Source organism: Euprymna scolopes, chromosome 28 (assembly GCF_053919585.1).
Source record: "Euprymna scolopes isolate OS-2025 chromosome 28, ASM5391958v1, whole genome shotgun sequence".
NCBI classification, from domain to species: Eukaryota; Metazoa; Mollusca; class Cephalopoda; order Sepiida; family Sepiolidae; genus Euprymna; species Euprymna scolopes.
Window position 1 is genome coordinate 28540237 of NC_136509.1, and position 24070 is coordinate 28564306.

The following is a 24070-nucleotide window of genomic DNA, read 5'->3' on the forward strand; positions in this document are numbered from 1 at the left end:
TATTTCAAATATTTCAGCTAATTCTACCCTTTGCAATCAAGGCCGCCAACCCCCAATATTTCCTCCTGTATCAGAAAACACGCTATGTGATATACGTATATCTGTACGTGATGTTGCCAAGCTAATCAAAAACCTTGATTCCAGTAAAGCAACTGGCCCTGACGGTATTCTAGTACTCAAAAAACTTCAACCTGAACTAGCGCCCATACTTACAAAACTGTTTAAACGTTGTCTTAAGGAGAATAGTTTCCCATCTCCCTGGAAAATCTCATCAGTATGCCCTGTATTTAAGAATTCAGGTGATCGCTCATCCCCCTCTCAGTACAGGCCAATAAGTCTCCTGTGCATCATGAGTAAGTTGCTGGAATCTGTGTTAAATACAGAAGTAATCAACCATCTCAACAAAAATAACCTTCTTAGTGACACTCAATATGGTTTCCGTTCTGCTAGATCTACAGCAGATGTGCTTACAGTTATATCTCATAGGATTAGCAAATCTCTCGACGGAGGCAACCTTTCTAGAGCAATTGCTCTTGACATATCTAAGGCCTTTGATAGGGTATGGCATAAAGGTTTACTTCATAAGATCTCTAGCTATGGTATAGCTGGAAATGTCTTCTCAATTATTAAATAATTTCTTTCTGATAGGTTCATAAGAGTAGTAGTTAAGGGGCAAAAATCAGAAGCTCACAGTATTAATGCCAGTGTCCTTCAGGGGTCCACCTGGGCCCAACTCTTTTCCTGATCTACATTAATGATCTTCCAAATCACATCCTTACATCATTTGTAGACATTTATGCTGACGACACTACCATTTATGGTAGCACATCTAAGACAGTAAATGACCAAGTTCTCTCTAATTCTCTCTCCTCTGATCTTGAGCACGTAGTACAATGGGGTAAGGAGTGGCTGGTTACTTTTAATGCATCTAAAACCAAGCTTCTCTCTTTACATCATCAACATTCTGATCCACATCTGGCATCAATTGAAATGAATGGCTCTCGTCTTGAGGAGGCCTCAAGTTTTGACAAGCTTCTTGGCTTGACCATTACTCCTGATCTTAAATGGAACACGTACATCAAATCTGTTGCCAAGGCCGCTGGAAAAATGGTGGGATCTTTCTATTGATTCGGTAGATATCTCACTGCTGATGCTATTCTCTACCTATATAAGAGCCAGGTACGTCCAAGGATGGAATACTGTTGCCACATCTGGGCAGGAGCTGCTAGAAAGGACTTGTCCTGCCTTGATAGAGTTCAAAATAGACTTCGTAGCCTCGTAGGAGATGTTCTTTTCTCTTCCTTGCAACCTCTATCTCACAGAAGAGATGTTGCGAGTTTGTCTCTGATGAATCGTTATTTTCATGGAAAGTGTTCGACTGAGCTTCAATCTATGATCCCCCCTCGCCAAACTTTCACAAGAAACACTCGTCTAGCTGTAAACACTATCAATAATTCCCCCCACTCTTTATCTGTGCCTAAACCTAAACGTAGATTCCATGAACAAAGCTTCTTTCTTAGAACTGCACGCCTGTGGAATTGTCTTCCGTTTTCCTGCTTTAATATGGTTGTCTTCAAGTCTAACGTAAATAAGTTCTTGATGAGCCGTTCCATATAAGTTATCAAATTTACCAAATTTTCATTACTAATGATTACTATACTGTCCAATTGACTACTGTACACTCTTTAACCCTTATCCTTGAGTGGCCTCTTGGCCTTGATAATGTGGTGATGCCTATGTAAAAAAAAAAAGCAATTAAATAAGATTCAATACTGGTCATGAGCGATAGTTACCAACAATCACCAAATGCAAGTAACCGCCTAAAAACGCAAATGACCACTGGTGCTCGCCATTGAAGACAGTTTCATTTTGAAGCAGTCCGACAAAGTCTGATGCTAGTCATAGTTGACTATGAACGCCAAAAACAGACAATGACTGTTGGAAAGGCAGCCAGTGTTCACTAGTAAATGCAAACAAAGGCAAGTAAATGCCTCAGACTAGCACTAACTGCTAGTGACCATGACTGCCTGTTACAGTGAGCCAGTGGATGTCAGTGCCCAACAGTGTTTGAAAGTTAAAGACAGATGATTTCAGTTTGGAGCAATTCATTGGAGGCTGACACTGATCATGGCCGCCAGTGAGTACCGGTTTCAAAGGCAGCCATGCCTACCACTACACACCAGTACCTGCAAATAATCTCCCCAAATCAACACTACTCGCCAGTAACCCCAAGTGTTGACAATGACAGCCAATGGCTTCCGCTAGTTGTCACTGCTACTGCCACTGTCTCTTCTCTTTACATGGTTTTACACTTTGCAATGTTTTTATTAAATAAATTTGATTTGATTTAATAAGTATCACATCAAGTTTTAAAGTAGCCTCAAACAAACGTTTATACCGCATGCAGATGTAAATAACTTCAACCTTACTCTATGCAAGGCTTGTTGCACTTTGCTTTTTGTTTTATATATAAATAAAATAGTAGATGTACATGTGTATGTGTGTCTGTGTGTAAATATTTAAGCGATAAACTACTAGTAACATAACACTGAAATTAATAGGAAACAATAATGTTATTTTCAGCCAATTAAATCCGATTCGATTTGAATATCTATTTCTCGGTTGAGGTTTTAACAGTTCAAACTTAAAACTAACTTGTAAACGTTCTATTATTGTACAAATAATACACGTTTCAAACATATGTGTGTTTATCTTGTCTGTCTATGTGTAAATATTTAACCGATAAACTCTTAAACTACTGCTCACATAACACTGAAATTAACAGGAAATAGTAATCATACACCAAGGATGGTTTATAACGAGGAAAATCTTTGTTTGGATGGACGAATAACACGTACAGAAGTCAGCAAGTTGAAATGTTGAAATGTAAAATGTTCAATTCTACTTGCCGGCATATTTGTGTTAGCTTACGTATGTGTAAAACTAATCGTAGCTAATAGTGGTTTAATTTTATAACTTTCTTATCAATCTGCCGGGTTAGCTCAAATAGTCAGGAATGGAGCTGGAGCAATAAATGTTTTGGTTTCGATTCTAGCTGATGGTAGCCAAATCATTTCTTTTTACTTTTGAAATCAGTACTATATACTAGGTACAATATAATATTCAATAGAGAATTGGCACTGTAATAATTAATATGAAATCCGCATGATTATATTTTATATATATTTATATATATTATATTAAATATTCCAATAATTTAGACAATTGGTTAAATAAACAAAAAACGGTTATTATAGTGTTCGCTTACACAGCTTTATGATTGACTAGCAGGGAGATCCGACGTGGCCCGGGCTTATTATCACGGAAATCAGTGAAATCGTCCATTTTTCAATCAAATCGATTGATTGTCCGCTGGGGACCCATCGCGATTCAATGGGAAAAAGCTTCACATGTCTTTTGCAGTGACTTAGTTCACAATACATTGTAGTTTACTGCTGATTTTATAAAATTATTTTTTTTATATATAATAACTTGAATTAAAGTTTAAAAATCAAAAGTTATCTGAGCTCCAATCTATGGTCCCCCCTCGCCAAACTTTCACGAGAAACACTCGTCTAGCTGAAAACACTATCAATAATTTCCCCCACTTTTTATCTGTGCCTAAACCTAAACGTAGATTCCATGAACAAAGTTTCTTTCTCAGAACTGCACGCCTGTGGAACTGTCTTCCATTTTCCTGCTTTCCAGCTGACTAAAATATGGTTGTCTTCAAGTCCAACATAAACAAGTTCTTGATGATCCACTGTAGTTAACAAATTTACCGAATTTCCATTACTAACGATTACTATACTGTCCAATTGACTACTGTACACACTTTAACCCTTATCCTCAAGTGGCCTCTGGGCCTTGATAAGTGGTGATGCCTATGTGAAAAAAAAAAATGTTGCAATATTTTGAGAATAATGGGGTATTTATTTAAATGCTGCCCACATCAGCATTATTTGGCACAAGGCCTGGAAAGTGGGATACCCGCAGGCTCCCTTAAAGGAGGGGCACTCCTGCAATTCTAAAAATTGCCCGAGTAACCCCGTCGGCATTCCCCGGTCGGGGCGCCTCAGGCAGCAAGCAATAAACTTGCCCCACCGGAAAGCCCGGTGGCAAGGCCTGGGAGGGTGGACCTCCTAGGTATTACCCAGGCGGTGTACCTCAGTCCAACAGGTGCTGGGCCGGTTCCCGGCCCCTCACCTGTTAGGCTGAGTGTCAAGTGACGAATTCTTGACTTGTACTACCCTATCTCCATGCAGCCGAAGCCGCTAGGAGACACATCCCATCACTATGGAGAGTAATGGGGTATGATCCCACACAGTCGGACGATTCTATTTATAAACGATGCTGCTAAGAACTGACGAATCAAATTAATTCACGTTCTGCTACAAACCAATCAGAAACCAGAATTGCTTCATAAATATTAAACCTTTTCTGGAGCAATTTCACATGTTCTTTTCCCGGGTTTCGACACGGTAAGAGTATTTTGTTCTGTGGAACTGTCTACTACAAACAAGTCACCTCCCAGGACTTGTGTGTGACAGCGAACCATCTGAAACTGTTCTGAAACTCAAAATGGCTTACACTTCTAGACCCATCTTGCTAGAGGAGGTTGTGAAGATGACTACCGTATCCAGATTTAATGTGACCTTGGGTGGACATTCAAACTCTATGTGGACACAAATAACTTCTACTTCTCTCTTTACACGAGTTGTTACACCTTGCTATTTTTTCACCAAAAATATTTGTTTTGCTTTGATTATGTAAATGCAATACGTACCTGTATTCCACGGCTTCCTTTTTCTCCCTGAAAACAGAAATTAAGATTTCACTTTAAAATTGGTAAATTAATAGGTATCATCACACATCATAAAATATTGAAACTATGACTGAGATTATGACTAATCTTATGATTTTACTTTTCTCTTACTTTCTATCTATATATTTACATTCCTTTACTTATCTTGATGAATCTTTATTGATTGCATATATATATATATATATATATATATATATATATATATATATATATATATTTTATTTTTATTACCGTATCTTTCTGTTAAGTTACATTATTGTTTCGGCTGCACGGCCGTTTTTTTGGCCGTCTGTAGCGTTCTCAGACTTTTACAGAAATGTTTGCTATTTTGGGATGAAAAATAGCGAACATTTCTGTAAAAGTCTGAGGACGCTACAGACGACAAAAAAAACCCAAAAAAAACGACCGTGTAGCTGAAACAATAATGTAACTTAACAGAAAGATATGGTAATAAAAAAATAAAACGCATATTTGCTCTACAACAGTATTGAGCACTTTCTTCAGTTTTTATTAATTACCATCTCCACTATATATACATATATATATATATATATATATATATATATAATAACTGTTGCTTGCACAGAAGCATTGCTTTAAACAAGCTTTCATCAGATGATGACTCTGGGTTCAGGCATAGTTTTTAGGGCCGAAACATCATTACCACTAACCCGGAGCACCCTAGCAGTATCTCACGATACCATCAGACTTTGTTGGATTGTCGTTTATGTATAAGTATTGCAGGTTAACATTTTCCAGAGGTAACATGACTAATGAATTTTATTGAGGTACATATAAGAGTGCTCAATACCGAAGCAGGGCAAAATATACTTTTTATTAGTTTTACATAAGCATTTACATATTTGTTGCTACACATTCATGAGCATGTTAGCTAGTTAGCTAGTTACAAGTAACTAGAGATCTCTTAAGGCGCCTCTACTTTTGTATAAGGAGTATCGCCTGAAGAGAGGTCTTTAGTTTCTTGTAACTAGCTGACTGAAACATGCTTATGAAGGTGTAGCGACATATTAATGCTTACATAAAACAAATATATATATATATATATATATATATATATATATATATATATATATATATATATATTAGTGTTAGAACGATTGGTCAGAATCGGAATTTGGAATAAAAAAAATTTGAACTTTTGGGAGTATCGGCATTAGAAAATGTTGTGTCTGTTTTCCGATGCCCAAAACGTTTTATATTTCTTTGTTTTTGTTTAAAACTTGATTTTTTACGGTTCGTATTAATGATGAAATGATAAATATTTATTTATTTTTAACAACCTGTGAAACTTAACTCTATAGGTTACACCCATAAGTGTATTTTTACATTTGTAAAAATATATACACATTTTACGTGGGTTTTTAGTTTTTGCGGTAGTCAGACCCCTCCTCTCCAACAAAAACAACTCTAGATTTAGAAATTTAAATAGAATCGGAACCGATAATTGTATCGGAATCGGTAATTTAGTAATATATTGAAATCATCCCATCACCATCTATCTATCTATCTATCTATCTATCTATCTATCTTTCTTAACTTGAATAAAATCATTGCATATGACTGGTGCTACCAGATCAGGGTGTCTAGAGATAACATTTTTTTTTATCTAAAATGTACCATACATTGATGTTATTGTCTTTTCTCTTTCTTTTGCAAAACTCAATCATGTTCTGCAAAACCAAAAACAAAAACAACAATTTACTGGATTCGGCATGAAATAACACAAAAAAGGGTTGATATGCCATAAAACAAAACTACCAAACCGTCATTTCAAAAGGAATGTTTATTTTTTCGTACATTTTTGCATGATACTTAAGATGTTTTTCAGATATTTTTCCGATCTTGGTTTTTATTTTCACAACGTTTCTATCAGATGTAACTACCGACGTTTGTCAGTTGGGAATTTTTATGTCAACTTTGGGAACTTTTATGGAATTTTTAGCTGAACATTTTTATCTAATCTTCGAGGGTAGATTGTTCTCATCCTGTCCGCCTTGATTTGGATGCAAGTGTTAATTAATTATGTTATTCTCAATTAGAACCAAACCTTCACTCTCCAGAAGATTGTCACTTAGAAATGATTGTTACGTAACACCTTTATCCATTGCAGCACGTGTCCATGTCACATCAGCTGAAATAATGTGAGACTAATATCCAAGATGAGAATAGTAGTCTGAATAATCTAAATAACACAGATTATAAATCCTCATCTAAAAAATTTGAACTTCTGTTGAACTTGGAAACTTATACAAAATTTAAAATTGAACCATTTATAAAATCCACGAGGCTAAATTATTCTCGTTCCATCAGCCATGACCAGACAGAAGTGTTAATTATGTTATTCTCAGTTTTTATTGCTTGTATCAAGGATTATGCTTTGGATTGATTAAAGACTGTAACTTAGAATTGATTGTTAATCAATGCCTTTATTTATTATGCCAAGGCTCTAGGCTGACAGAATGAGAACAACCTACCTTTGTGTATCAAATAAAGAATTCAGTTCGAAATTCCATACAGATTCTCGAGTTTGACATAAAAATCTCTGTGTTAAAAAAAGATGCGCCTGAAAAAGATATGAGGACATATTGGCCAAAACGTGAAAATAAAATCCAAGATGAGAATAGTAGTCTGAATAATCCAAATTATTAATCTCCATCTAAAAAATTACGAAAATGGTGATATTTCAATGACTGAACATACTTTTATAATTAAAAAAAATATTTCGGAAAAATTCCCTTCATCAGCTAAAAGTTGGACTTTAATTCAAACATGCATGCTGGAGCTGTTGTGAATGTGAGCAGTTTTGCATGAATTGAAAATTAATTTTATTGATCTTAATCGCATATTTATGGACTTATTGACTGATTTATATACGTGATTGATTGTAACAAATAAATAGAGATATGGAGAATTTTATTCTTAATAAAACCTTTATTCGCTTGTCTGTTTTTATTCATACTTCACATCACTTCAATACCCCGATTGTCTACATTGCTATAGCCTTCTTCTTATATGACATAATCACGTCAACGCACTCGTTCCCATCAGATCACTGAAGTCTTTCCCTCTTAGATAGGGTCCAAAAAAGAGTTGTCAATCTAATCGGTCCCACTTTATCTACTTAGCTCCAGCCCCTGTCCCATCGACACAACGTTGCATCACTGTTCCTGTTTTACAAATATTTTGATGGGATGTGTTCTGATGAACTTGTTTCACTTGTACCTCCTCGACGTACATATCCTCGAGAAACCCGCCTCACCCCTTCACTGTTGATGTCCCTAAATGCCAGAAAGCTTTCTATTCTAAAAGTTTCTTTCCTCGAACAGCTAGACTTCGGAATTCTCTTCCTGCTGCCTGTTTCCCTGGCTGTACTGATGGAGAGAAGTTTAAATGTAACATAAACAAATATCTTGTTAATATTTCCTAGGCATGGCCCCAAATAGTAGCCCCTTCCGTCCAAGTGGCGATATGCTTTGTAAGGGGTGAACATGAGTAAAAATATAAATAATGTTGAACCTCATCAGTACTAAAATGGGGGACCATTTGGAAATTCTAGTGCTCTTTGTGCTCTCCGTTTATCTAAGCATTATTTCAATCAGTCTTGGGTCTGTTCTTGTCACTGGACCAAATAGTACCGACTCAGGAGAGATGTACCTATTTACTATGCCTCCCCACGGGACAGAGTTAGACACCAGGGTCGTTTTTTAACGTGGAGAAAAGGTACAAAAATAAAAATTGTCTCAGTCGTGAAGGATTTCTCCTCCACCGAAAGAGAACAAGAAATAGAAGTGCAGCATCTGGAGAACAGATGGTATTTATTTGCTCCCCCACCGAGCAAATTAGGCACAAGACCGCTTTTTAATGTGAGGAGTAAAGGGGAAATGGGGATCAACTCCCCGGGGAGTAGGGGAGCTGGATAGTGACAATTGGTATGAAGGGTTACCCGTACATTGACCAAGGTCTTATACGTGGGATCGCCCCCACATATGGTCTTTGCTTGCAGTATCTGCCGGAACAGATGGTATTTATTTGCTCCCCCACTGAGCAAATTAGGCACAAGGCCGTTTTTAATGTGAGGTAAAAACCAGCTCCCCTAAAAGTAGGCAAAAAGGGGGCACTCTGGTTACCAAAAATAATAATTGTCCCAGTATAGAGGGTTTCCCCTCCATTGACTGGTACAAATTATCTTAAGTGCAGCATCTGCCGGAACAGATGGTATTTATTTGCTCCCCCACGTAGCAAATTAGGCACAAGGCCGTTTTTAATGTGAGGTAAAAACCAGCTCCCCTAAAAGGGGTCACTCTGGTTACCAAAAATAATAATTGTCCCAGTATAGAGGGTTTCCCCTCCATTGACTGGTACAAATTATCTTAAGTGCAGCATCTGCCGGAACAGATGGTATTTATTTGCTCCCCCACTGAGCAAATTAGGCACAAGGCCGTTTTTAATGTGAGGTAAAAACCAGCTCCCCTAAAAGGGGTCACTCTGGTTACCAAAAATAATAATTGTCCCAGTATAGAGGGTTTCCCCTCCATTGACTGGTACAAATTATCTTAAGTGCAGCATCTGCCGGAACAGATGGTATTTATTTGCTCCCCCACTGAGCAAATTAGGCACAAGGCCGTTTTTAATGTGAGGTAAAAACCAGCTCCCCTAAAAGGGGTCACTCTGGTTACCAAAAATAATAATTGTCCCAGTATAGAGGGTTTCCCCTCCATTGACTGGTACAAATTATCTTAAGTGCAGTATCTGCCGGAACAGATACTACACTTTGATCCCGGCCAAAAGGCCGGGCGCATCTGGAGAACAGATTGTATTTATTTGCTCCCCCACCAAGCAAATTAGGCACAAGGCCGATTTTTAATGTGAGGAGTGAAGGGAGGGGGGAGGGAAAAAGGGGACCAGTTCCCGAAAGGTGAGAAATGGGAGCTGGTTAAAGGTCAGGCATGTGGGGTTGCCCCCACATCTGGTCTTTGCTAGTCATAGCTAGTCCTAGCTAGTCATAGCTTGCAGTATCTGCCGGAACAGATGGTATTTATTTGCTCCCCCACTGAGCAAATTAGGCACAAGGCCGTTTTTAATGTGAGGTAAAAACCAGCTCCCCTAAAAGGGGTCACTCTGGTTACCAAAAATAATAATTGTCCCAGTATAGAGGGTTTCCCCTCCATTGACTGGTACAAATTATCTTAAGTGCAGCATCTGCCGGAACAGATACTACACTTTGATCCCGGCCAAAAGGCCGGGCGCATCTGGAGAACAAATACTACAATTTGATCTTGTCCCGAAGGCCAAGTAGAGATGTAGTTAGAGATTGCGCAACCCTTGTTTCACAATTACATGTACAGCTATCCTTATAGTGGTGTCCATTGTCTCTTGAGATTGAACAGAGGCATTGAGAGTCTTCTTATAAATGGGAGTAGGACCTAAAGGGGGGAGGGGCATCAAAAATAGGGATGGCATATAAGGATGGATGATGTTCTCCAAGATAGACGGACCAATAGCAATGGTTTGAAAAGAATGTGTTAATTAAAGACATTGAGCAGGGAACCTTAATTGAGAAATTTGTTCAATTGTTTTACTAACTATATTTAAATTAATATATGCGAAAGTTGGGCCGATTTCTCGCGCTAACCTTAAAGTTAAAACATTTTATTTCACAAAAATATGTAAGAGTGTATAAGAAGTAATCGGAATCGGGAAACAGAAAAATCAAAATATTTGAAGGTCTTGAAATCGGAAAAATTTGTACCGATTTTCCGATGCCAAAACGATTTTTTAAATTGTCTTTTTTATTTGATTTTGTTTAAAGTAAAATCTTCCATTGCTGGTAATAATGATGAAATAATAAATTGATTTAAAACCACCAGTAATGCTAGAATCGATAGATCGTCCCCCACAAGTATATTTTTATATTTAGGAAAATATTTACACATTTAATATGTGTGTTTTTACGGTAATCAGAGAAAAAATACAACTATATAGTTAAATATTTAGAGATTTATAAAGAATCGGAATCGGTAATTGTATCGAAATCGGGAATTGTATCAGAATCGGGGAAAGTATTGGACGGTTGCTTGGTTGGTTGTTTTTGTTTTACGGCATATCAACCCTTTTCGCGTTATTTAATGCCGAATCCATAGATTTTGAAGAAAAATTTTTTTAATAGAATATATTTGTTGTTTTCACGTCGGTTTCTATTTAACCCATAGTTGGGACCCTAACAGGTACTACCACTCCGGATCAGAGTGGACCTGGGAGCAATGGTAATTAAAGGGTGGCTCCACACCCCCCAAAGCCTACAAGCTGGGGCCTCACCACTGGATATAATTTAAGGTCATATCCAGGATCCCCATTGAGGGACTTTTTCCCTCTGCAGGGGGGCAGTCGGCGTATTCTAATGCCCCACCGACAGGGCCGGAAAGTATTGGAATCGTCCCATCAGTAATAAGAAGGCTATAGCAATAGAAATCGAGTGTGAATAAAAACAGATGAATGAATGGAGGTCTTTTAGTTTTTTTTTTAATCTTCATATATTTATTTATTTTTCAAAAACGATCACAAATAGAATTCAGTAAATATGGACTTACTGTTTGATATAATCGGGATGATAGAAGTTTTTAATATTTCGAGAATATTATGTCTTTTTTCAAAAAGAAAGAAACCAAAAGAATGTCGTAAAAGAATTGTAATAATTAAACCGGAAGTGGAATTAGTTGATCTGTCAAGCAGAGAATAGGACTTATTTTTAAGCCTAGTTAGTTTAATATTCTAGTCCTTGTGTTATTTGTATATATTAATACATAATGTTTCCTTATTTATTATCAATATTTTTTTTATTATTATCATTATTTTCTCTTTTGTTTATTTATTAATGAAACCTGATTTCCTGCATTGCTGTAGCCTTCTTACGCGTATTTTTTACCAACAAAAAACTACCTTTCTCTTTTAATTGTATTTGGTTTAAAAATCTATTAAGTATTCTTTGAATTTAATAATGTACTGTTTGTGATAATACAACATGAAAATAAAAGATTATTAACTTACCTTCCATCCGGGAATTCCTGGTGGACCTGTGGGTCCCTAAAATTATGAAAATTTTGCAAAAAGAAAGGAAAATCAATAGAGTTTCAATCCTGTCACAAGACAAAAATAATTCCGATGTAAAAAATCTAATTCCTTGTTTGTTGATTGGAAGCACTTTAATAAATGGTAAACGACAAAATCTTTGGATGACTTGAAAAAAAAATGTTCAAATGATGCCACATCATGAAATGATTCTTAAAAATATCTAAAACTAGATAAAGTACCCCATCTACGCAGGTTTATGATTTTTTTATGGAAATCGCTCAAGACAAAGCATGAAGCTACTTGATGTAAGGAGATAAAAGTAGAAATACCACTTCAAGGTCAAAAGCTACCCAAACAATAAATGGTTTATGGATAGTTTCTGACCCACAAAGCAGCAATTATTTCCCCGTTATCAGAAAATCTCTTATGGACTGTGAGGACTGAAGGACAAAATAAAGGAAGCGAAAGTTACAAGGCTGCCGGAGATAAATTCAAGATCATAATTATGATTGATATCGGCAAGGAAATAACTGGAACAATATAACATCAGTAAATAAATAAATAATAAAAAAAAGACAACTGACTCGTGTGAGATTCGAACTCATAATGACATAGAACATTAGAACTAAAGGCAAAGAATTGTTAACAACACAAATAAAAAATGATAATCAAACACAACTTTTCAAGATGTGGCATCATCTGAATAATATTAACCTACAAAAAGGTGAAATCTGTTTTAATTTTAAAATTTTGGTATACATATAAAGCCAGAAGCATTAGGGGACAATCACCAGAGATGTAAATAAAGCAGATTTAAGCAATTTTTTTTTTTTACTGTTACATTTGTATTGCTACTTCTCAGACATTTCAGAAGGATTTTGAGGCGACTTTATTTTTCATTTAAAAGAAGAAAATAATCAAATAAAGTAGCAGACAAATGCCGACACCGAAAAGCAAATAATTGAAAAGCGACATAATATATTCATCATATATATGTATATACAGGATGTTTGGAAAATTGAGGGCATAACTTCAGGATTATGTTGCGTCTCTCTCTCTCTCTCTCTCTCTCTCTCTCTCTCTCTCTCTCTCTCTCTCTCTCATATATATATATATATATATATATATATATATATATATATATATATATCTCATAACGAAACAGTCTATAGATGAGTAATATATATATATATATATATATCTCATAACGAAACAGTCTATAGATGAGTAATATATATATATATATATATATACATACATATATATATATATATATATATATATATATATATATATATTACTCATAACGAAACAGTCTATAGATGAGTAATATATATATATATATATATTACTCATCTATATATATATATATATATATATATATATATATATATATATATATATATATATATATATATATATATATATATATATATATCAATGTCAACCAATGATAAAAATAGATAAAAATAAATGAAATGAAATAAAATAAAATAAAATAATTAACCTTGAAATAAATTAAAAAATAACCAAGGAAGAAACGAAAAGAGGGGAAAAGTATATAAACTGTTCAAAACCAGTTAGATTAATTTATCCCTTACGATGAATCCTGAAGGATTGGAAAATACTCGGACTTATGATAAATATGGTGATTACATCAGCCAGTTCCTGCCAGAAGTTATGACTGTTATTCGGAAGTTGGAAAGGATCAAAAATAGAATTAACAGACAAAAAAAAAAAAAAAGTCTATTTTATTTAATGAAATATGCTATAGAGAAAAAAAAATGCTGCCTAAACACACACACACACACACACACACACACACACACACACACACACACACACACACACACACACACACACACATATAATCTGTAGTGATAAATAAAGATTTATACTACTTATGGTAAAAATGTGCATCTAAGAACAAGAATAGATTTGATGCCCACAAAATACATATTAGAGTTGTTCGCAAGAAAGTTCGATCCTCAGAATAATAGAATTGCGAATTACTTCTATCATGACTGAGGGCATGTTAGCCTGTTCGAAATTCGGTGCTGATTCCTGAGTTCAACAGAAAGGTTCATGAGTTTGACAAGATAACCCTGAAGAAGGTCAGAGCTTACATTGCTGTTTAAATAATAATAATAATAATAATAATAATAATAATAATAATAATAATAATAATAATAATAATAACACTCAAGATGAAAACTGTAATCTGATTAATCCAAATATAACACAAATCATAAATTCTTATAAAAAATTCAGAAATTCAGCTAAACACTATCCAGTGACAAGATCACACGTAAAATAAACTTGGTGCTGTTACATACCATAACGAAACCATAACAAAACGCTACCTAACGGACATTAAAGCTATGGGGTTCAGAAAATTAAGGTAAAAAAACAAACAACAAAAACAAAAAACCAAAAAGCAAACAAACAAAAACAACTGAGCGACAGGAGATTCTTCAACATGGTGACCAGGTAGTATCCTGCGAATGTTGGTCCTTTCTATTTCAGATAACAGAACACAACAAATCGAATAAAGGTGAATAACAAACGAACTGCACATTGTATGTCTTCGATATGAATCTTGATCAGTATTTGTTTCGATTGGAAACAAAGCACATATAGAACATAATCCCGAAGTTATGCCACCAATTTTCCAAACGCCATGTACATTATTTACAAATATGGAAAGAAACTATTTTTAAATTAATAATTAAAAAAAACAAACTAATTAATATTAAAGACAAATTGAATGGGAGAAGTCAAATCTTTTAATCAAGAAATTTTCGGTTTATTAACTTTTTTACTGCTTCAGTATTTGTTGCAAACATATTATTGCCCTTCTTGCTAAGAGGTTAGACACAAGGTTGAGTATGGATTTGAAAAGCCAGCACACTAGGATAAACGCTCTCTGGCCTACAAAAATGCCTGAGCATCCTCGGAACATTGCGTGATTACTTCTCAGATAGAAGGTAAAGCTTGGGAGGGTTGACCTCTAAACAGAGCTGAATATATATATATATATATATATATATATATATATATATATATATATATATATATATATATATATATATATATATATATATACGAAACAAAAGAAAAAAATGAAACGTTGATTTTATTTTCCCAAGAACATTGTGAAAAAGTAATCTTTCCTAATAGTATGTTTTTAAAAAAATTTATTTATTCATTTATTTGTAATAAATTGATCCTAAATATAACGAAATGTAAACCTTTAAAACAGAAGACAAGGAATTAACGTCATAATCGTCCGTTATTTCAGTTGAAATGTTTTCTCAATATCTTGGCTGTTAATTTGTAGTGTGTGTATATTTCATCTGTTATAGTTTTATTATTCTGTACTTTGGCAAACGGAAAATATTTTTTTGTAGACGATGTGATAAATTATTCATGTTTTTAGACTTCGGTGACAATTCTAACAGAAGTAAGAATTTCTTTCGATCGAATTTCAAGTTCCATTAAAGGGAGAATGTCTTATTTGCTTAAAACATTTTATTTGTTTTAAATAGTTTATTTTTCTTCAATCTTGTCTGCTAAAAATTAATATTTATAATGAAATGATTATATAAAGAAGTTTTCTTCTCGAATTTCCCATGCATTTTGTCTTTAATACAACTTGATAAAGCAGCATGAATAAATATTTACAAAGCCAGACTCTTTATATCAGTGTTTTATTTTTCTTTTCGCCAATAAAATGTTAATATAGGAAATAGTAAGGTAGAATTATCTCCCTTAGATTTGGTTTGATTAGAAAAAAAATCAACGCTCCAAATATTATACAATGGAAAAAAGTATTTATTTAAGAACGAATTTATGAATAGGCCAAGTGGACAAATCGCCAATTATGAATGGTTTAAGGGAGGTAACTCTATTTTACTGAAGTGAAAAATGTTAGGTTTTGTTTAAGAAAAATAACAATATCCTCGCATTTTACTTTTTGTTGTTATAAACGGCATAAACTTCGTTACAAATGAAGTAGTGGACGGGGGGGGGGATAATTTTTTTTCTAACAATTCTTAGTAATATAGATTTATCTCCCTTAGACTAATCCGTTAAAATTTCGAATTGACATAAAATCTCCCTTACGGCCTAGTACTTTTCACAGAATATTTAGTACTTGCGAAAACGGATTGTACGGAAATAATAACGTTATTATTTAAAAACCTATTCTAAATATGAGGAAGGAGGACTTAAAGAGTCTATGGCAAATGTGTATTTCAGTGGCGTAAATTATTTGACAGACAAAAATTTATAAAAATTATTTATTTTTATATAAAACACATTATTAGACCCTAAGGCTGAAATAAAACCTGAAAAATTTAATTTTTATTTTTTCAACATTTTTTTACGAGACTAAATGTACAACAATCGAGGCTGCTATCTTGTTTTGAAAATTTAGCCTTTCTAAGGTTGCCTGATTGGCCTTTTTGAGGCCAAATTTGGCCTTTTTTACGCTCTTGCATGGAACTATGATTTTGGCCATCGTTCTTTTTGTTTCTTTTTCTAAATGTGCACTTCTTCATGTGCGTAAATCATTGTTAAGACATTGGTGGCCATTTTTTTTTCATATTGATATTCTTTTTTCCCCAAATTACTGTTTTTTTTTTTTTTTTTTAAATAAAACATAGACACCAAAAATCATGGTCCCATGAAAATACCCCCCCCCAAAAAACAATAATTTGGGGGGGGGGGAAGAAAAAAAGGCCACCAATGTCTTAACAATAATGTACGCACTAAAATTATTGGTAGGACATTGGTGGCCAGATAGCAGCCTAGATTGTCGTACATTCACTTTAAATGTTGAAAAAAATAATAAAAATTAAATTTTTTCGGGATTTATTTCAGCCTAATGCGTTTTATATAAAAATAAATAATGTTTGTAAATTTTTGTCTGTCAAATAATTTACGCCGCTGAAATACACATCTGCCGAGTCTATTCTGTATTTTCACGTAACAATTTAATAATCAAAGATATCGTAACAATTGAATTTAACTTGACATTTATACCGAATAAAAAATAGCGTAAGTACCAAAAGTAAAAGAAATCGTTGGGGTTTAAGAAAACGGCGCTTATACAGTTTAGTCAAGTCATTAGAAAATGAAATATTGAAATAAAATTATATTGTACGTACTCGTTATAGTCTGAAGTTCTCTGAAAAAAAAATTCACTTAATTTCATCAAGTAGTTCTTATTTTACAGCGAAAAAACAATTTGTTATGAATCCGAGCAAAAGGTTCGATTTTTAGAAAGAAAAGCTAGTAATAAAGTGGAGGAGGAGGAGGAGGAGGGAGTGTCGACGCTTTAACTGGAGTTATCTCCCTTGGCGTGTCCAACAAATTTCGTAATGCCTGACTTCAACGCGCTCTCATAAAAACGTGTTTTTCTGCTGTAAAATAAAAACTACTCGATCAAATTAAATGAAATTCTTTTTCGGAGATCTTCAGTCCAAAACAGGTACGTACAATATAACCTTTTTTTCTCGATATTTTCATTTTTTAATATCTTGACTAAACTGTACAAGTACCAAGAAAACATCTAAATATCTAAATAAGTGACATATTGTAAATTTTTAATGCATAGTATGGTCAGAGTTATTGCCCTTAGATTGGTTTTGGGTAGAAATATAATAATAATAAAAAAGAATACCAATTGCTTAATTAAACTGTAATTTTTTAAAAAATTTCATTTGCGCCATTTTTTTGAAAAATCATTTTATTTGTACACTTCAAATTTAACTACAAGTTTAAGAATAACGAACTCCATAGTTGTTGCTGTTGTTGTTGTTGTTGTTGTTGTTGCTGTTGTTGTTGTTGTTGTTGCTGTTGTTGTTTCAGCACGTTCAACAACTATGAAGATGAGGATAACAGTCCGGAAATAGAGAAATAAAAATACACAAACTACTCATCTCAAAGAATTCCAATAAAAAATAATATATAATAACAAACTCATTGTGAAATTAGTTCTTATTTATAGACCATGAAGCCAATTATGTATCTGTAGACTTCAAAATTCTATTTGAAAATAATCGAGAAATTATAAAGTTATTTGAAAATAAATAATAATAAAAATCATTTATTTATTTAAATTATATTCATTCATTTTAAACCAAAAATACAAATTAAGAAATTAAGTGCACGTTCATAATTCAAAACAAATACAAAGAAAACTATTTATGCTATACCGTCACAGAACGAAAATATCATATTCCCAAAATCACGTAAATTGATCAAGTAGTTTTTTTTTAAACTAAGAAAACCAAATTTTATGAATAAGCGATAATATTGTGTCTTAATCCGCCATATTTAATAAATAAAGGGAGACAACTTAATACGAACTACCGAGATCAAAATCAGTCTTGATTACTACTAAAATAGCAAAAAATCATAAAAACTGATTTTCTGTCTCTGTCTGTCCGCCTGTCTGTCTGCACACACACACACACACACACACACACACACACACACACACACACACACACATATACATATATATGTTATTTGTTTTTGTTTTGCGATACTTTTTGAATCTGCAGTAGAATGGGGATATAAATGGATGGTCACATTCAATGCTGCCAAGACTAAACTCGTTTCCTTCAATAATTACAAGAAACCTTCTCTACCACCAATAGCAATGGCCAATGACTCTTTATCTGAAAGTACATCCTTCAAACTCCTCGGCCTAACGCTCTCAGGAAACATGAGTTGGAACAATTACATCGAGAATATCGCCAGGACCGCTGCGAAGAAGGTAGGTTCTCTCTACCGTGCTAGAAAAATACTAACGCCCGAAAGTATCCTATACCTCTATAAGGCCACCATTCGCCCATGTATGGAGTATTGTTGTTATATTTGGGCTGGTGCATCTGCCACTAGTCTCTCGCTCCTAGACAAGGTTCAGAAGAGAGTCGCCAATCTGATAGGTTTTGAACTGTCATCTAAACTTCAGCCCCTGTCCCATCGACGAAATGTTGCATCCCTCTGCCTTTTCTACAAGTACTTTAACAGTGAATGCTCTGACGAACTGCAAGCACTTGTGCCTCCTCGACGTAAATACTCCCGACAAACCCGACAAGCAGCTAAATCCCACCCCTTCATAGTAGAAATCCCTAAATGTAAGAGAGCCTTCTACTCCAGTAGTTTCTTCCCCAGGACAGCTAGACTTTGGAATTCCCTGCCGGGTCTCTGCTTTCCCAACTGTACTGGTATGCAGAAGTTCAAGTGCAACGTGAACCGACATCTTGCTGCCCAACTCCCTACACAGTACTCCTGATGCCTATGTCCCTGATAGTATCCCCCTACAACAAAGTGGCAATATGCCTTGTTTGAGGTGAAAATGTACTAATAAAAAAAAATTTAATTCGATTATTTATACAAAAGCGCATTTTTACCTAAATCCGAATTGGGAATAATTTTCCCTTTGACTAATTTGATACCATATATATATATATATATATATATATATATATATATATATATATATATATATATATATATATATATATATATATAACTTCATCAATTTACTGAGTTTTGGAATATGACATCTTCGTTCCATACGCACATCATAGATATTTTTCTGTATTTTTTTTGAAAATTAGGTTGAACTCTGGATTTGAACCAGAGTTTTAACCAACAAGAACGATACAAAATTATATTTTAGCTAATAAGCTTGTAAGTAAGGAATTCTATTACAATAAATTAGAATTGGAAACGAATGTTCCTTTTCTAAATAATAACAAAAAGTTGTTAAAATATCTTTTCCCGATTAATCGTAAACTTTATTGCTATATCGGTAATAAACTGAAAAAAAAAATATGTTAAAAACAACATAGCTAACGCAGTTTTCAGAAAGTGAATGATGTTTAGTGAATTTTCAAACAAACTAATTTCAGGTGAAAATATTACGTACTTACGAAATTAGCATAAATTCCAAAACTTACGAAAAATGATCCAGTAGATGTGCTAGATTTACTTTAAAACCAAATCATCGACAATAACGATCCAACGTTGTATTTTAAAATGTCAGATTTTAATTGAAAGCAAGGGAGATAAGTCAGTTTTGTCAAAATGATCAATTGCAATTACCTTCCCTGAATTTTTAGAATTCTTCCACATTCAAACGTGCGATGGAATTTTAAAAATGGATAAATTCAGTAAATTTTATTTTTATTTGTAATTATTTTTCTACTGGATCATTTTTCGCAATTTTTGGAATTCATGCAAATTTCGACATGACACGTAAGCGCGTAATATATTTTTTTCCACCTGAAATGCGTTTATTTAATAATCCACTAATCTGTAATTTTAGAAAACGCATGTTTTATTTTCCAATTTTAAAAGTTGGTGACTTTTAGTTTCTTTTTAATTTCAAGTGCGTGCAATGTTTATTGGCGTGGATTTTTTTTTTCAATTTTAGGGGGCGAGAATCTTTTTCAGATTTAGAGAGTGAGTGATCTTTCTTGGTTCTAATTTATTTTTCAGGTGTTTGTGCCCTCATTGATTCGCACTATTTAAAAAAAAAATTTTCATGTTTAATTAAAGCTTTATGATATCAGTTTTTATTTAATTGTAAGGTTAAAGTACAGAATAGGTACAACCCCCCCATGTTAAGAATGGCTTTCTAAATAATAACGTTATTATTTCAGCACGGATCAATAAGTGCACTAGTATCATGTTTCAATTGTAAAAGATAAGTGATTGGCGTGGATTTTTTTCCATCTTCAAATAGGATTGTACTTTTCCCCCATAAAGTTGTACAGAGATGTAGAGTTAAACATAATGAAACACTGATTTAAATAGTCTTATTGGCAACACAGAGCTAAGCATGCCGTGTAATAATTAAAAGGAATGTTACGCAAATAAATATATGTATAAACAAATAAAATGGAGGTAGAATAATAGAAAGATCGGAAAGAAAGAAAATGAAAAGTTGTTTTGTATACCGGGAAACCATTGCTTCCCTGCTCCCCTTTTAGACCCTGTAAAAAGAAAGAAAAATCATTATTTACAAATTTCATAAATAAAAAATATGGAATATTAATTTTATTGTTTATTTCAAAGACTTTAATATCCTGATTATCTCCTTCGCAAAAATGGCCTCAATTCTTACAAATTCAATGGAACTGCTTGATTCGAAATTAATTGATTCCGGTCCGGCTTTCGTATCTTGAAAATTTCATACCATATATTTTATTAGTAAATACATTTTTTAATCGAATGAACCCCAATTTAAAAAGATTTTCAAAGAATTAATTTCCTGAAAAATACTTTTTCTGTTATTCGTATCTTTCATATATTAAAAAAAATTTATTCAGGGACAAATTTTTTTTACATCATTAAAGAAAAAAATGTAGCTTTCTGATTGGTCAGTGATAACTCGCTTGCATTATTGAAACACGCAAAGCAAAAGTAATCTAAAAAATATTTTAGAAAAAGGTATTTTTTAAAAGTGTATCCAATACTTTTGCTTTGTTTATTTATATCTTTCCTTAAATGTAAAGTTTCTAAACTTTGATTTTGTAAGTACTACCCCAAATATGAGTTAGAATAGTAATAGGTGTATACTGACCAAATTTTAGGTAAAATCTTGAACCTGAATAGAGTCATGAAAAAAATGTAATGTATCCAATACTTTTACATGGCACTGTACATAGCATATATGCACCCCCCCACACACACATATAGATATATATATGTGTATATATATATATTATTTATATATATAAATAATATATATATGTATATATATTATTTATATATATATAAATAATATATATATATATATGTATATATATATTATTTATATATATATATATATAAATAATATATATATGTATATATATATTATTTATATATATATGTATATAAATAATATATATATGCATATATATATTATTTTTATATATATATATATATAAATAATATATATATTATATATATATATATATATATATATATATATATATATATATATATATATATATATATATATATATACATTATTCGCGCATATTTTATTGAAGAGGATCTTCGTTCTTCTTTTTATGATCTTTCTTTCGAATTTTTCTTGTTTTCGTACAAGTATTTTTGTTGTGGGATCCAAAGTTCTTATAAAGTCCCCTAGTTTACCGAACGTTTTCGGTCTCGATTGACCATCGTCAGGGTTGTTCTTCCTGTGCAATTGAGACCGAAAACGTTCGGTAAACTAGGGGACTTTATAAGAACTTTGGATCCCACAACAAAAATACTTGTACGAAAACAAGGAAAAATTAGAAAGAAAGATTATAAAAAGAAGAACGAAGATCCTTTTAAATAAAATATGCGCGAATATATATATATATATATATATATATATATATATATATATATATATATATATATATATATATATATATATATATATATATATACTTGGGTTTTTTTTTATTCAAAAGTAATAGACTAGTGGATTCAACGAGGTTATTAGATAGTGCTCAATAAAAAGAGCTGATAATACTTGTTTATTGTTATATAAACATGTTTACATCCCGCTGCTACAAACGGCCATTTGTTTTAATCAAACAACAGATATCATCAGGCAGCGACTTGACTATTCAAATATTCAATGAATAATGGATTTTTTTTTAATTAGGTAGGAATTCTTTAAAGGTTCTTTAAAGAGTTCATACCTAATAAAAAAATCCATTATTCATTGAACATTTGAATAGTCAAGTCGCTGCCTGATGATATCTGTTGTTTGATTGAAACAAATGGCCGTTTGTAGCAGCGGGATGTAAACATGTTTATATAACAATAAACAAGTATATATATATATATACATAAAAATAAATATATTATAGCTATGAAAAAGGGAAGACTGAGATTTTGTATCCATGATAAAAAGAAGTAGGGAGGGAAAACATTTAATGGAGGTTAAGAAAAAACGTAGATAATGGGGCAAAGTCAGCCGACCAGGTTTCGCCCTCACTTTTCAAAAGCCAAATCGAGGGTTTTTTTTTTTTTTTTAAATTTCTTTTTTATTATTATAGGGAAACAAATTTAAACGTGGGGAGCGACTAACATAAAATCAAATTATCGGGGGGAAGAAAAAGAATGGGGAAGCGACTAAAATAAATCTATCGTTATGATAATTGTACAATGGGGAGAAAACGCCTTAGAGACAAATCGCGTCCAAACCCAAACGACAATCCTTCTTCTTACGTCTCTTTCATAGCTATAATAAAGTTTTGTACCACCCCATAATGAAATAAATATATATTATATATAACATATATATATATATATATATATATATATATATATATATATATATATATATATATATATATATATATATATATTATTATATACACACATATAAATATATATAACATGTACACACACATATATAACACATATATACACAAATAAATATATATATAATATATATACACACATAAATATATATATATATACATATATAATATACACATATAAATATGTATATAATATAATATATTGCGATCATGAAGGGGAGATTTTTATAATTCATGATTAAAAGTAAAATGTGTAAAACACGTTTTAGAAAATAAAAAAAGGGGAAAGAAGAGGAAAGAAAAATAAATGGGGAAATCAGTTGACCGGTTTCGCCCTCGCTTTCTCCAAGCTGTATCGAGGGATTTAAAAAGGAAAAATCGAAAAATGTGTACATTATTAAAATAAAGCTACGTTGCGTTCTGTTCATGGGTTAAAGAAAGGGAAGCGATTAACTAAAAACAAGTTTATGATATTTTTCGAAAATTCTAATCGCGTAAAACCTAAGAGTTTACAGAGAGAATGTCTCCTCACCCGAACGGGAAGAGTCTCCAAGATCTTTAGATGGAATGTTGAATGTTGAGTGAGCATGACTCAGAATTGCAAATGAGTTCGTGCTGAAATTCGCTGCATATGAAATATAATATACACACATATATTATTCAAACACCGTAGTGTTTCAATATATGGTATATGGTTAAGTGATAGTTTCAGTCATTTAGAACTGCTTTAAAGCTTCACTGCTCACTCATTTTTCGACCAAATTTCAAACAATTATTGCAGTTTATAGATCACCTTCTCAGCTATATTGCGATTTTTTTTTCA

At 32.9% G+C, this 24070-nt stretch overlaps 1 protein-coding gene across 31 annotated transcripts in view; it reads right to left on the reverse strand.

The window, feature by feature from the left end:
- LOC145249546 (uncharacterized) overlaps positions 1-24070 on the reverse strand; it is a 517983-nt gene that overhangs the window by 231107 nt on the left and 262806 nt on the right. For 27 of the 31 annotated variants that reach the window (XR_013863546.1, XR_013863545.1, XM_080111217.1 and 24 more), the window contains exons 4-6: positions 20896-20931; positions 11891-11926; positions 4787-4813 (exon numbers count right to left, since the gene is read on the reverse strand). Coding sequence is in view for 29 of the 31 variants with exons in the window: in XM_080111217.1 (XP_079967343.1) it covers positions 4787-4813; positions 11891-11926; positions 20896-20931 (99 nt within the window). In the remaining 2 variants the exon portion in view is untranslated. The remainder of the gene's footprint in view (positions 1-4786; positions 4814-11890; positions 11927-20895; positions 20932-24070) is intronic. The other 4 variants (XM_080111209.1, XM_080111220.1, XM_080111214.1 and 1 more) reach the window with 1 other exon arrangement.